The sequence below is a fragment of the Lycorma delicatula genome, chromosome 1, assembly GCF_047948215.1.
Source record: "Lycorma delicatula isolate Av1 chromosome 1, ASM4794821v1, whole genome shotgun sequence".
Taxonomy (NCBI): Eukaryota; Metazoa; Arthropoda; class Insecta; order Hemiptera; family Fulgoridae; genus Lycorma; species Lycorma delicatula.
The window spans coordinates 337207839-337222737 of record NC_134455.1 but is presented as its reverse complement, the minus strand read 5'-3'; the positions used below and the strand labels follow the sequence as shown (position 1 = coordinate 337222737).

Here is a 14899-nt window from a genome sequence, read left to right as displayed (position 1 = left end):
TTATGTAAAAACAGACTATAACTAAATTAAACAATTTAAATTCAAAATAAATTTGTTTTATATATTTTACTATAAATTTAAATGATTAAAACGTCTTTGACATTTATTTTATTTCGATTAAATATATAGGTCAAATTATTTCAAATCTTTTCATCAATCATTTAAGCTTTCTCATTACTATATTTCACATGAAATATAGCTGTCTAATTGTAGAATGTGTTATAATGGAAAACCATTCCATGCTGTTTAATGTCAAACGAGATTAAGATTGTCGTTGTTTAGATAATAATTCCTGTTATCTTTTCTGCTAAGATCAATATAGTTTCTATGTTTAGTACTGCTTACCTTTCTTAGCTTCATTCTTTGTCTCTTGTTGACGCATTTCGGACCACTCCATTGTCAAAGCTTATTTTACTCACGTACTTTAGTGTACAATAAGTTTTGAAAATGGAGTGGTTCCGAAACGCGTCAAAAAAAGACAAAAGAATGAAGCTAAGAAAGGTAAGCAGTATCAAAAGACATTGTTTCAACACATCAGTTGCGATGTTATTGTTAAGTATCAAATAAAATAGCACGAAGATAACGTCGACTTGTTAGGCCTTATGTTTTAAATTTTTTTCTGAACCCCTTTTAGAATAAATAAATTTGATTATCAATAGTTGATATTGCATTTCATTATTTACATTCTCATTATTGAATGTGAAAAAAGATGTATTCGAAATAAATAAATTATAAGACAGTGAATAAGACCATGGAAAGAGAGATGTTCATTTTTATCTACTATCAAATTAACTACGTAATGAAACAAACATCAGTTTTAAATTACAAAATTACCTATAACCGTATTTACTTGGATATCAAGATTTGGAATCTCTGATTCAGGGAAATTTTATGGAGTTGTTTAATTGCTGTTATGTGAGCTTAAATCTTTGTGTAACTGGTATTTCTGTGTAATTGTAACATTATTGAGATATTTATTTGTATTTACTAAATATTTATTCAAGAAAAAAGATAATAATTTCAGAATTCCAGTAATTTATGTTCAACGACATTTCGACTTGGGTGTAAGGATCATATGCAACATTATATAGTCATTCAATTTCAAGGAACCATTAATTCGCCAGCAAACAGAAACCACTAAAATTAGAGGTTGAAAAGATTGAAAATATTTCATAAGCAATCCAACAAAATCATATCTTATCCGAGCTGAGCAGTGTAAATTTAAAAAAAAGCATTCATAAAATTCGATATTTAATTACCGTATTAAACACCTAAAAATACTAATAAATTTCTGCATGGGTTTACAAGCAACGGTGAAAAACTTCAATTGTTGCAAGATGTCACACATACCTATGAAAAAATGAACTTTCCTTTTTCTTTCTTTAACATTATATAAAATCAGAGAAAACAAATAATTTAAAATTAGCTTTATATAATATTACTCGAACAATTCGTGAATTTGGAAAACTGAAAATACATAAAAACTAGAAATTATTACTTTGTTATTTAAAGTAAAATCTTGCAACTGGGACTTTAAAAAAAAAAGAAATAAAAATTTTTATATTAATATTGTTGATTTTTTATCCATACAAATTAACATAAAAAATGCAAGCAGAATTTTTTTCTAACATAATTCATTACACTTATACATAATTATTCGCCACACATTGGAATGATCCTACATTTTTACGTCCGAAAAGTTCTGGCCTGTCAACTTGTGATTTGTTTGTGGGGGAATTCAACAAAAACAGTATCTATTCACAGAAGTTACGCGACTTATGTATCACGTAAAAGAAGTATTGAGGAAGCAATTTCTACCACAACAGTAGATTATGTTGGACTGTGTGTGATGTGTGGGGACGGAAATTGAATATCAATTGGATAGTTGCCGAGACATAAATGATTCTCACATTAAGATTTATTTATAAACAAATAAAATTTAAGTTGATTTACAAAAAGGGTAAATTTTATTGTCTTTCTTTTAAATTTATAAACATTACAAATCCTAGTATTATTTTACGGTAATCTTATACGTAGTTTTCTGATGACTTACGCAAATGAATATTTTACATTTAACTTAATAATATTGCATATCTGAATTACTACAATTGTATAATATTTCTGACATAATATTTATTAAATATTTTTTGGAGGAATATTTCATTAAAATTTAAAATATAATATTTTCAAGTTGGTCAAAAAAATGAGTTCTCACATGAAGTGAGTTCTTGTGTGTGAAGTGTATAAAAAGTATTCAACAAATTTTTATGAATTCAAAAACGAATGATTGAGTTACTGCTCAGATTTAAACCTCGATTCTTGAAATCTCATTTTAAGATAAACAGACCTACCCCATTTTATTCTTGTTTTTTCAAACTCCAATACACACACACACACACACACACACACACACACACACACACACACACACACACACACACACACACACACACACACACACACAGACACACACACAAATGAATTTCCGTTTTCAAAGATTGTTTGAAGTGAATATTAAAATACCAATACCAGGTAATTTTATTCATATAAGTAAACTGAATTTATGACAGGCACCTAATTTATAAGGAAAAAATAACAAAAATTACAGAAAAGAATTCCTTCACAATTTTATTTATCTTTTACAAAAATTATATAAAAGTACGACTTTGTTTAAATAATTATACGTTATATCCAAAATCATTAAAAGTTGCGTAATAAGCCAATATAAATAAAAAATGTTGTTAGTAGATTCAAATTATCGTAAAATCTGGCACGATATTACTAAAAATAAGAGAAAATCAAATAATATGAATATTTAACACAATAAAACAGTATTTAGGACATATTTTATTATAAAATAAATGAATGAGCTCTAAAATTTTACAGAATTTAAAACTTGCAGCCAATAACGCAATTAAAATACCTACAGCTGTGATATATAAAAAGAAATATAAAATATGTTTTTCTGAAATTCCGTTACAGATCGATATCTAATTTTATTACTTTAATGTAAAACTTTATCAGAAATTTTTTTGTTTTATGACGCCTGATGTTACACAATGTTTTGTTTCTTTATTTCAGCATTGTATTCTTAAAACAGATAACGTAAAACTTCGCTCGTTGACGTTTAGCGCTCATACAATCTTTAGTTGATTTTTGGTTACTAAAACAATGGTAGGTATATTATTTATGATAGTGTTAGTATAACTTTATTATATAGTATTATATTAGAATTTTAAATAATTAAATTTATTTTTCTGTCACAGTGTTACAGATTATAAAATATTTATATTCTTCCTCAATCATATCACCAATTGCTTTTATATAACTTATTTTTTACAAGCCTATTTTTTTGCACACGCGCACGCGCGTGAACACACACATACACAAATTCAAATTTTATAGTTCAATGGGTGAAAAACTATACTTAAACAGAAAATTTGTCAAGAAATAATTATGCGGGTAAACCACTTCATTAGTTTACTTTTTTCTCTAGAGATCTGCTATTGTATTATATAAAACTAGCATACCCTCGCGGCTTTGCCCGCGCTACATAATTACTTGTGTTTCATGTCGCGGTCTGGGGATTTTTGTCCGGTCAGTGTGAACGAAGCGAGCCCTTCGCGTTTAGCCAGGGGGCTCAGCCCCCCCAGATCCTCCTATCTTCAATAAACTCATGCTTGTGAGAATAATTTTAAATAAAAATTAAAGCCTGTTCAATTTATAAAAACTATCAGTTTATTGTAATTTTTTCAGAGCAACAGTTTGATCAATGTAGGACTCACTAGTTGGTTTTTAGTTTTACCGTTGCGGCTTCGGGACAGCAAAAAATTGGAATTAAAAACATAAATTACCATCACAATGTTTCCCAATCTCATAAAGGTTGATTCAATAGCGTCACATAAAACGACAAAAATGTAAAAAACAATTTTGTAAAAAAACAATGTTTTTTATGTTTAAAATATTAAAATTAATAAAACCGAAATTGTTTCCAAATAATTATCTGAAGACTATTTGAAAACCCAAATCGAGTGAGTATCTTGTTTAGTATAGTTAAAAATGGGGAAAACTTTCAGTTATTGTTCGAAAATTTTTATGTTTCTTTATATCTTTCAAGGTTAAACTTTAAAAAATTTGGAAATTGTATTTTTTTTAGATATTCATATGAAGATTACACACACAAAAAATCAAGATAATATCTTTTGTTACAGAGAAATTAAAAAAAGAATAATAAACTTTAATATTATCCCATTTTAACCTTTTAAACTAGGAATTTCAAAAGATATTTTCGTAGTGTGCACTTATACCGTAAGAAGAACGTCCATATTAATTATCAACAATTTGTCTTAAGTAGTTTTTACTGGTCATTAATTACACTGTGGAAGAAAAATATTTTTTTTTTTTGTCTCAGGAAGAAACGTATGTAGTTCTGATAGTATTTTTTTCTCCTGAAATCAAATATGATATCGGTTTATCCCCAATACTCCAGGTTTCTGTGAGATAGGAATTTATAATTTCAAACATTTTAATAGTTTATGCATTAACTACACAATATTCAAACATTTGACTCAACTAGAAAACAAGAAATGATAATTTTCTACTATATTTGGCCTGTGGAGCATCCCTCTTTATGGGCAAACAATAACCGGCCAGCATATTAGGATTCCATTTGCCTTGTTACCTCTTTTCCATAGCTGAAATCTCCTGATGAAAGTGTTCGCTGTGCTCTTCGCTCATTGCGCCAAGAATTTCCGCTAACAAATGTAGGGGCCAGTGCAGGAAGTGTACTTTTCAGGACATATTGCAACCCAAATTTTTATAAGATGCTATAAGATCGTTGACAATATCACGATAATTTCCGTCCATTAACTTCCCAAAAAACTCTGAGTAAAGTTTTTGAATGCTTGCCAAGCTGCTTTCTCCAGTGGATTCAATAACTACTCAAAGCTTTTCATCACGCATTAGTGATTGTATTTGTGGACCCACAAATTTTGCTTCTTTAATTTTGGTATCACTAATTTTAGGAAACTTCTCTCTTAATTACATGAAACCAGGAGTGTTGCCTATGCCCTTGACGAAATTCTTCATTAATCCTAGTTTGATATGTGACGAAAGTAGATACACATTTTTAGGATTACACGTGGGTCATGTTCTACATTTTTCTCTTCAGGAATAAGTGATTTGCGTTTAGGCCATTCTTTTCTAATAGAATGGTTTTTTCTGTCCCTACTATCCCATTCATACAAAAAACAGTACTTTGTGTAACCAAGCTGCAGCCCAAGAACAGGAGGAATTACCTTCAAATCACCACAAATCAAATCAATTCAAATCACCTTCTATTCATACACTACGTACTGAAGCTTTTCCAAAATAAATTTAAAGTTTTCACATATTTTATTTCATACCAGCAGAGTGAACCACAGGTACTGATGGGGATTTATTGCCATTATGCAGAAGCACAGCTTTTAAACTAACTTTAGAGGAATCAATGAACAAGCGCCACTCTATTGGGTTAAGAGAAGAAATGTCATTACAAAACACTAAGCCATTTTCTTCAGAAAAATAGTCTTTAAATTCAGAATGACGAATACGATAAGTACAGGTTTTTGTATTCTTTTGAAGAAGATTCCATCCTTTTAGCCGAGAAGCAAGCATTTCAGGCTGTTTTTTGGATAACTTTAAATCTCGTATGAGATCGTTAAGATTTTCTTGAGTCAGTAAATGAGGCTCAGATGAACTGCTTCGTTCAAAAGTTGCATCAACAGAATCTGCTTCTTTTTCTTCCTTACTTCCATCAGAATCTGAGCTCTCTTCATCTAATGTTACATGTTCTGAAGGATTTGGTATGGGCAATTCTTCGCAGTATGGAACTGGTCTCATTGCAATTTGCAACTTAGGGTACACAACTATATGTTTCGATTTTGAAGAAATCCCTTTAAAATTTATTAAGTAGAAATAACAGTGATGTTTGGGTTGTTTCCAAATCATAGGAATAGTAAATGCCATGTGCCGTGTGCTCTTTTTCCATACAGTGAGAAGCCTAGAACACGATAAGCAACAGATATGTGAGGCCCAGGCCCTTGTTTGGTCCCCGACTTTACACCCAAAATAAAGTTCATAACACTTTTTTACTAATACAGTAAGGTTTTCGCCTTTTGGACTTGAGCATCACTTCACCACATACATAACAAAATTGTTAGGATTATTTAAACAATTTTGTAACTAACGACTAATTAAAAGAAATAAAGTTGTAAATATATGATATACAATAATTCAGACACATAAAGCACTCGCAATGATGTGTTTACTAGTTCACTACTATCTTACAACTGGCATCATTCTGATGAATGTGTGCTACAATATTTAGACGTGTATACCTTTGTACACGTCTGAACCTGCACAACAGTTGCAACGCTACTCTTTGAGTTAGCTAATTTGATTCCATCATATTTGCAATGCTTTCCGAGCTTTTATTTGACAATGGACGAAAAAACGTTTTAAAATATTTAAAAAAATTAAAATAACAAAAAAAAAACTGTGCGTGATGGAGAAATTACGAATTCATATATAAAAACAGGGTAAAAAACTGCATTAAGTACATCTATTGGTACTCGTGAGACAAAAATCATGATGACCAGTGTTATCAGTTAGTCAGGAATGTTCTTTTATATATATAGAAGGTACAATATTTTTTGAAAAATCAACCGCAGGAAAAGATAAGTGAATCAAGTCATTTATTTGTCCCCTCTTTTGTGTTACTTTTACTTTTAATCGTCTACAATCATTCGTCGTTATGACGCCGTTATAACATATTATTATCGGCAAATGCCGATAACAAGATGTTAACAGTTATTCTAATAAAACGTAATATACAATTATTTAATCAGTGTGAATAATAATTTTTCACATAATAATGTAAAACAACAGAATATTTAATCAAATTCCCGCATGTGAGTGAAGAACTTTCAAGCTCTTATATTCACATGAAGATTACACACACAGAAAATCAAGATAACATCTTAAGATTTAACGTTTCGTTTCGTAATAGAAAGTGGTTAATATGTTGATATACACTATTCTTCCCGGTCGCATACAACCATTATCGTTATGACATTTAACATATATTCATACTATCACAGCATACAGCAGATAATAATATATGTTTTTTCACAAAATATTTTACAGGTATTCGCCAATAAACAAATTAACACGCTTTACCATTTTATTTAAAAACAAATCACTGAATAAGTAAAAAAAAGAAAATTTAAAATACCTTTACTTTAGAAATCTAGTAAACAAAAACTGATAAATACCTTTTGACAAAAAGAGGAAAAATGGGAGTTAAAGAAAGAAAGAAAGGCTGTATTATATGTAATTATTTTAGTTATATTTTAATTAGTTATTATATTTTAGTTAGTATTTTCTGAATGCATTATAAAAAGTTGCCGATACAACTTGAGTTCATAATATTAAGAATTCATTCGTTAAAATTACGATTATTAAAAACCGCTTTCAAAATATGTGATATTGAAATACAGTAATGTTAAAATCACAATAATTTATTCGTTAAAATGTGTTTCTGTAATAAATTATTAGTATATGCTCTCGTTTTACCCTGCTCTTCTATTTCATCGGGATAGATTATTAAAGTGTATTTTATAAAAATAGTTATGAAATCACGTTTTCAAATTTTTTAATAATTACTATTTTTGTAACAATTTTAATGATTCTAGTTTTTGTTCTGTCGTCTGTCAAGTCATCAATGGAAATTTCTTTAAGCTACGGAACGTAATGGTGTCGGGGATCTTTACCCCGCATAAATTGCATAGCCCAGACGTTTTTCCTTTGCAGTCAGTTCTTTCTGACGATTGGCCGATGTGTAAGGCTTGGTATTTATAGTTATTAAATAGATAAAATGAAGGATTGCGTTTCACTTTTATAGAAAATATGTTTTTTTTTTGTGTTATATTATGGTGTTTTCCATAGATAAAATCGTTGTTAGTATCACTCTGTCGCGAATTTTCTTAGGTCCATTCTCTGAAAGCCGATTTGGTTCCGGTAGTGATTAATTGTGCTGTAAACTCTGCATTACGAGGTCCTGTAATGTAATTTTTGTTAAGAAATAGCGTAAAAAATCGGTGTGACAATCTATTTTATCAGGTCGTATTGTAAACGTCACCGTTTAATAAAGTTTACACATGTCGATCTTTATTAAATAGCTATTTTGGTTTTATGTGGATACGTTTACCATTAAACTGAATGTTTTAAAACACGCTACTGTGAAACAAACCGAATTCAATTCGATTTAATAAAGCTGCTTAACAGGGTCGTGATGGAACGTTCATATGCTAAAATAAAATGTCTCATTTGCAATATTTAAACGAGCAAAATTTTTAAAAATAGAAAAGTGTTTGGTAAGGTCTTTGAATTAACATAATTATCTCTGTTTACTCATTCATATTTTAATAAAAATATATGTCTGTTAAACTACGTATAGAAATTTAATATGGGTTATTTTATCTAATATGCAATTTTCTTTTTTGTTCAAATTTTTATTTACAATCGGTTACATTTCTGTATGAATCTTAATTAAGTTTTATCAGATTTATACACATTAAATCCCTGTAGAAATTCCTCAAAAATTACATACTAGTATTATATAAAACTTCTGAGGGTAGAAAGTAGTACAGAACGTAGTTTTGAAAACTGTTCTATGAGTAGTATAGTAGTATAATTCCAGTGTACGTCAATAGCAATAACTAGAATCATAAATAGCAAATTGATGAAACACTTACAAAATAAAATATACACCAAAAAAGAAAAAATTTAAAATGGAAGTGAAAACAAAATCAAAGAAGAAAGTTATAAAGGATAGATGATACGCAACACTCAGGGAGTGTAACTAAGCAGGGGTATTAAACAATGGAGTTACTAAGATTCAAAACGTGTAGTCGCTTAAGTCTTTTAATATCCTCACCGTTGTCCAGAAGGTTTACCGCCAAGCGGTTAACGTGTTCATTTAACCGAAGTTCATATTTCAAAATGAAACGTTGTATTTCTAACTTGACGTACCGTAGACCCAAATATTCGTGGATTTCACTGTTTTAGCAAACCTCGCTACTTTGTTCTGAAGCCGCTGTATTATTTCAACATTTAATTTGCCGTACCCCATAGCTGAACGCCACATGTCCATATTGGTTTCAAAGTAGCTGAATATAAAAGTAACTTATTAGACAAAGATAACTCAGATCTCCTGCCCAGCAACAGTACATTTCTTTGAACTTCATGTTAAGTTGATTTCTCACTTCCTCGAATGAACCTTCCACGACAAACGACGATCCAGGTGAAGTTCCAGGTACTTCCATGTGCGGGATTAAAATGCCATCAAGGTGGATCCGTGGGCAGCCTTCCTCCTCTTCCCATCGCGAATGTCACGCGGTTGACTTAGCTTCATTAATCCTTATCTTCCATGTAGCTAACCACCTGCTGATTAAATTTTATTCGGATTGTAGATTTAGTCGAGGTCACTGTTGTCATCAATAGACAGAATAGCCACGTCATCGTCAAAAGAGGCGACAGTGACTACATTATCAACCAAAGTTCGGCACTGAAGATACAATATAAGACAGGTTCCAAAGTTAGCCTTGAGGAACCCTCAATTTAATGTCAAAGAAGGCATGATAAAATTTTATCTGGGAGAAACACCCATCCAGGTAGCTACGAAGAAGAAGGTAAAACGTTTAAGGAAGGTTCTTTTTTAACTTGTATAAAAGCCCAGGCAGCCAGATCTTGTCAAATCCCTGCTGAACGTCTAAGAAGGCTGTCGAACAGTGTGTTTTCTCCACTAAACTAAGCTCCTGTTGATGTCGTTAACAAGTCTGTATGATTACTCAGTAGTGGAGTTCCCACTACGGAAATCGAACTGACTATCTGGAATAACGTGATTTCTGCACCAGAGTAGGCTACGTCCTCCGAAAAAATAACCAGGCAGAATGGGAAAAAATGGGAAATTCGGTACAAAAATTCTTCTTTTTGTAAGCCTTCTGTTAGAATTCTTTTGAGTCAATTTTCTTTAAATGAAATCGATTACAAAATTAATACTTTTACAAAAAAAATGAAAGAAAGATTATTATAAAAAAGAAAAATAAGAACATATTTAAAGTAAATGTAAAGCATGTTTAGGTGTAATACGTCAGCTAATAATTGCAATATATTTCATATACTCATATTTAAAAGAAATAACACAATTAATTTCACATTTTTAATATCATAAATCAAAAAATACTAAAAGCAATGCGTGGAGAAGGCATGTGGAAGAATAGACCAAACGTACAAGTCATTACGTGTTCAATTAAAAACAATGAACAAGTTGTTATTACATTAATGATTCATTAGCCATAAATGTAGTGACAACTGGCTAATGATTTTTTGTTGGACTGCTTACAAAAATCAGTTTAACAAACAAAATTGCAACTGGTTGATGCCCTTTAAAATAGGGGGATGCCCCTTAAGAACTAGGTAAAGGTAAAAAATATGGCGGTGCACTCTAAACAAAAATATAACAATATTTTAGAAATAATAGGTCAGTCTAAATATCGAAGCACTAAACACTTTTATATATAAAAAACGCAATAATAATAATAATTCGGACTGCAGAGAAGGAGAGGTAAGCGGCCGTCTTCCCAAGCGCGCTGGTTGCGTGCCGAAGAACGACCGAGGGTGCCGCCCAGCCAACTGGCGCCCACGCCCGCCGGACTCACACGAGTCCATAAAAATACTAATAATAGTAGATGTATTATTTGTATGATGTGATATACGATAAATTAACTAAGAGTAAAATCTTCAACAGTCGAAGTATTAATTAAAAGAATATTTACAAAAAACTTTAGTCGACTTCAAAAAAAGAGGAGGTTCTCAATTTGACCCGTATGCACGCGTCCTTTTCCAAACAGTCCGTTTCAATCATTATTTTACTTATGTTCTTGTGGAAGTTTCTCTGATATCTTGTAAGTTTTTTCAGTTAAATTAAGTGAAAGAGTTTTTAAAATGTAAAATTTCGTTGCCTGAATAAAGGACTTAAATTTATTTTTTTTACTCTAATTGGAATAAGTCATTAGCATTAGACTTTTAATCTAATGATCTCATTTTCATATACAAAACATTTTAGCCTGAAAATTCAATCAAATTAACAGGAAAAGCTATAGTAGGAAATAATATGTATTATTGCCTTCCAAAATCTCATATTCAGTTAAAATAGTTGTCTTCATTTTTTTTATAAAGTTTCTTCTTTTATCCCCCCGGGAGTGTTTTATTTTTTGTAGTCATTGCCATATTTTAAATTAAATAAAAGACATAAACGTTTTTAAACGTCGCTTTAGAATTTTAAAATGTTAACTTTTTTGTAATCAAATATTTTTTTTTTATTTAAGAATTGTTTATCTAATTTTATTTTTTATAAATATTTTTCGAATAAATTACAGCGTTCACGTTAAATCCCACCGAATACATCATTATTGGTGGCAATATGTATTGTGATGTACCGCAGTACTTGCAAATGAATCACTCGTATATGCACTTGTAGAGTATAGATTATATTTTGATTTATTCAATAAGGGTATGTAACGTACACAGACTGTGCATATATATTACAATGAGATCATAACATTACCCCTGTAGTTTCTGTTAAACTGTTATGTTTACTATTAGATTTTATACACTAGCGTACGTCCTTTTTTCCCCGTTTAAAGATTGTTTCACTTTAATCTCATACAAAAAAAGATAAAAATTAAATTAATTTTGAAATATTTGAAAAGCTACCTTTGAAGGTAACGAAATATCGACTTTTATAATTAATCAACCTTTACGGGAAAGTTAGTTAAACACAATTCGTAGCGACTAAAACGTACTAAATAATGTTTTTTTACTAAAATTGTTTCTGTAGAAAATTTTTGTTGTAATTATACAAAAACGTTCAGGCGACAGAAATTTCATGAGCTCGAAACGTAAACTTTTCCGTTAATTTAATCCTACTTATCATCGAAACACGTAGTTGATAATTGATTTTTAACAGAAAATGCACCACTTTCATTAGAAATATTTTAAATCTGCCTGGAACACTTTTATCTGACTAGTATCCAGTCTCCTTATAAAACTCGGCTTAATAGATAGATGGTAAAAGTTAACAACACTACCTAGGCTTCGCATAAAATGTCATGTATAAAAGCATAAAAACTTTTCACTACATAAAATCTCATAAATTAGGCAAAGTCTTAGATGATTACATGTATGATGAGCTGGCAATATAGCTATAAAAACCATATGTTTCTTAAAAAAATAAAAATATTCTTTTTTTTTCATTTCGGCTTTCAGTAGAAAGTAAATTATTGATTTATAAATCAATTTTGAAGCCTGTTTGGACTTATAGGCTTGAATTATGGGGTACGGCGTACAAATCCAGTATTGACATTCTAGAAATCTAGCAGAAAAACACAATGCAAAAAATGTTACACATACCCTGGTACATAAGCAATAGCCTTATGTATAACGATCTTAAGTGTGAACCGTTCGGCAGGAAATCTCTCTGGTCAGCCTAGGGTAACAAAATCATTTGGATCGGCACCCGAATTATTTGGCAGTCAATTTACTGGACAGCACGGTCAGTGATTTTTTAAAATTGCTGAGGAACATTATTCTTGATTTGTCTTATCGTTTCAATTAGGTGACTGACTGTACAGGTCAGACTGTACAGACTGCTCTTCTATTTTATTTTCTTCATTTCGTTGTTATTGTTAAGTCACCAGCCTCTGGGTCTGTGACTACTTAATATTAGTTCACTTATAGATCTTATTTTTTTATTGTTCAATTAGATAATTGAATTGTTCACTTATAATTTAGTTCAGCAAGATTGCTGAACAGATTGTAAAGTTGCTGTGTAGTTATAATAAAAAAAAAAGTTTCTTTACTTATTTGAAACAGACAAATATAAGGAATTAATTATTTTTTGAAATAAATTAATGAAATTATCTATGTAAAAAATAAACCATGTAAAAGTTAAACAAAAAAAAACATTGTAATAAAAAAAAAATTAATAAATAATGATAATAAAGATTATCTTAAGTAAACAACGCACATTTTTTGTGATAGTTACAGCCAGTATTAAATAATATCGCTATCTCCTACCAAAGTTATTTACAGTTTAATGTAGAATTAAATATTACACATTAAGATTTATTTAATTTGATAAGATGTTGAATTTTATCTCAGCAAATATATTTCTAAAAAAAGAAGACAATACTTGTATCTAGAAACTTCTATTTCTTACCTGAATAATATAGCTATCTTATTTGTATGATAGGGTATTTTAAAAATTCCATAAATCGGTGGTTTTTGTTTAATAACAGGTAAGTTGGTGAGGAACACTTCTTTTTATTATAATAATTTATAGTGTATAATATAAAATAGATAATTGTAAAAATCTATTATAATTGTCGATTTATTACCGTAGAATACAGTATAAAGTTATCGGGAATTCGGGTATAATTATTCACTTAAAAATAATTAATTTTAATTTGAAATAAGCTTACTTTACAAAAAAAAAAATTAATTCTGTTTTTGCAAATTGAAACTTCATCCCAATGAAGAGTAGGCAGTCATACTTGGGAGAAAGTTTTCTGCGGTTTTTATTCCTGATTTAAAATTCCTGTTGTATTACTTTTGCTGGTTGTAACGGGAAACAAGGTGAATATTTTTCTAGATTGTTAGAGCTAATGATTTAAAAAGTACAGCAAAGTTGTAAGTAAGCAAGCAGAAATAAATATTTTTTTTAATGTGTGTTCTGCTTTGTTGTCTGGTAACTACAGATGACTATATAATCTTTGTTTTATAGATGTGCAGTGTAAAATCATAAATTTGAGATCACATTTAAAATTTTCAAACGATAGGATTATAGCTAAATATCAGTTATTTGGCGGGATAATTTTTAAATTAAAATAGTTTTCCTATATTTCCGGTAGATATAGGAAAACTCTTTTAATTAATTTTTTATTATTTGCAATATTTAGTGATTCAGACACAGGTATCGATAGATGGATAGACAAAACCGGCTTAATAAGGGTTTAATTAATTAATTTATTTATCGTATGGCACATGCACATGATTTCACAGTGTATATTAAGAAAGACAAAAAAGAAATGGTTAGAAAATTATAAAAACTATACATATTGTTATAGAATGATAAAAGAAGTAATAAACAATTATTTTGTTCCAGTTTAGACAAACAATAAGGGTTTAATTGGAGCTATAGATGGAGTAAAATTTTAAAATAACTTATTTTTAAACAAAGTTGAGATAACTACAGTTTAGGCGTTTGGCAAGTACAGAAGCATTCAACCGGATTACGCTGTTATACTACATGTAACATGTGCACGGAAACGGTATTCCTTTTTTCAGTTCGTTTTTACGGTGAATTATTGATATGATTTTAAACTTGAAATTCCGAGCACATATATTCCTCAGTGGGCTCGCCAAAGAATAAATTACTTTTGTAAATAGTGCATTTATTTGCAAGTAGCTTTACCAAACATACAGTATTTTGCTTTTCATTATCATCATTTTCTATAAATTATAATTTCATAACATTAAATATTTAAAAATAATTTTGAAGTAAATATAAAATACATGAAAGTAAAATTTTAAAAATATCGTAAATATAAAAAGAAAAGAAAATTATAATTATTACACATGAATTCGTTGTAGATGCAACTAGTCGCGTCCCTTTGATCTTTCTGTCATGGTAAAATAACATTGTTTAAACAAAGTGTCAACAGAAAACAACTGAGCACAAACACCTACTGTTAGTAAAATTGCTTCCGAATCGTTCTGATGATGACAGTGTTGAAAC

The 14899-nt window shown here is 29.8% G+C and overlaps 2 protein-coding genes across 3 annotated transcripts in view; one reads left to right on the top strand and one right to left on the bottom strand.

Moving 5' to 3' along the window:
- Positions 1–14899, bottom strand: part of LOC142334301 (neuropeptide SIFamide receptor-like) — a 668171-nt gene that overhangs the window by 227798 nt on the left and 425474 nt on the right. The gene's annotated exons all lie outside the window — the stretch shown is intronic.
- Positions 3022–14899, top strand: part of LOC142334300 (uncharacterized) — a 30679-nt gene continuing 18801 nt past the window's right edge. The window contains exon 1 of one of the 2 annotated variants that reach the window (XM_075382223.1): positions 3022–3174. In XM_075382223.1, coding sequence (XP_075238338.1) covers positions 3172–3174 — 3 coding nt within the window. In that variant the 5' untranslated portion in view covers positions 3022–3171. The remainder of the gene's footprint in view (positions 3175–14899) is intronic. The other variant, XM_075382225.1, reaches the window with a different exon arrangement.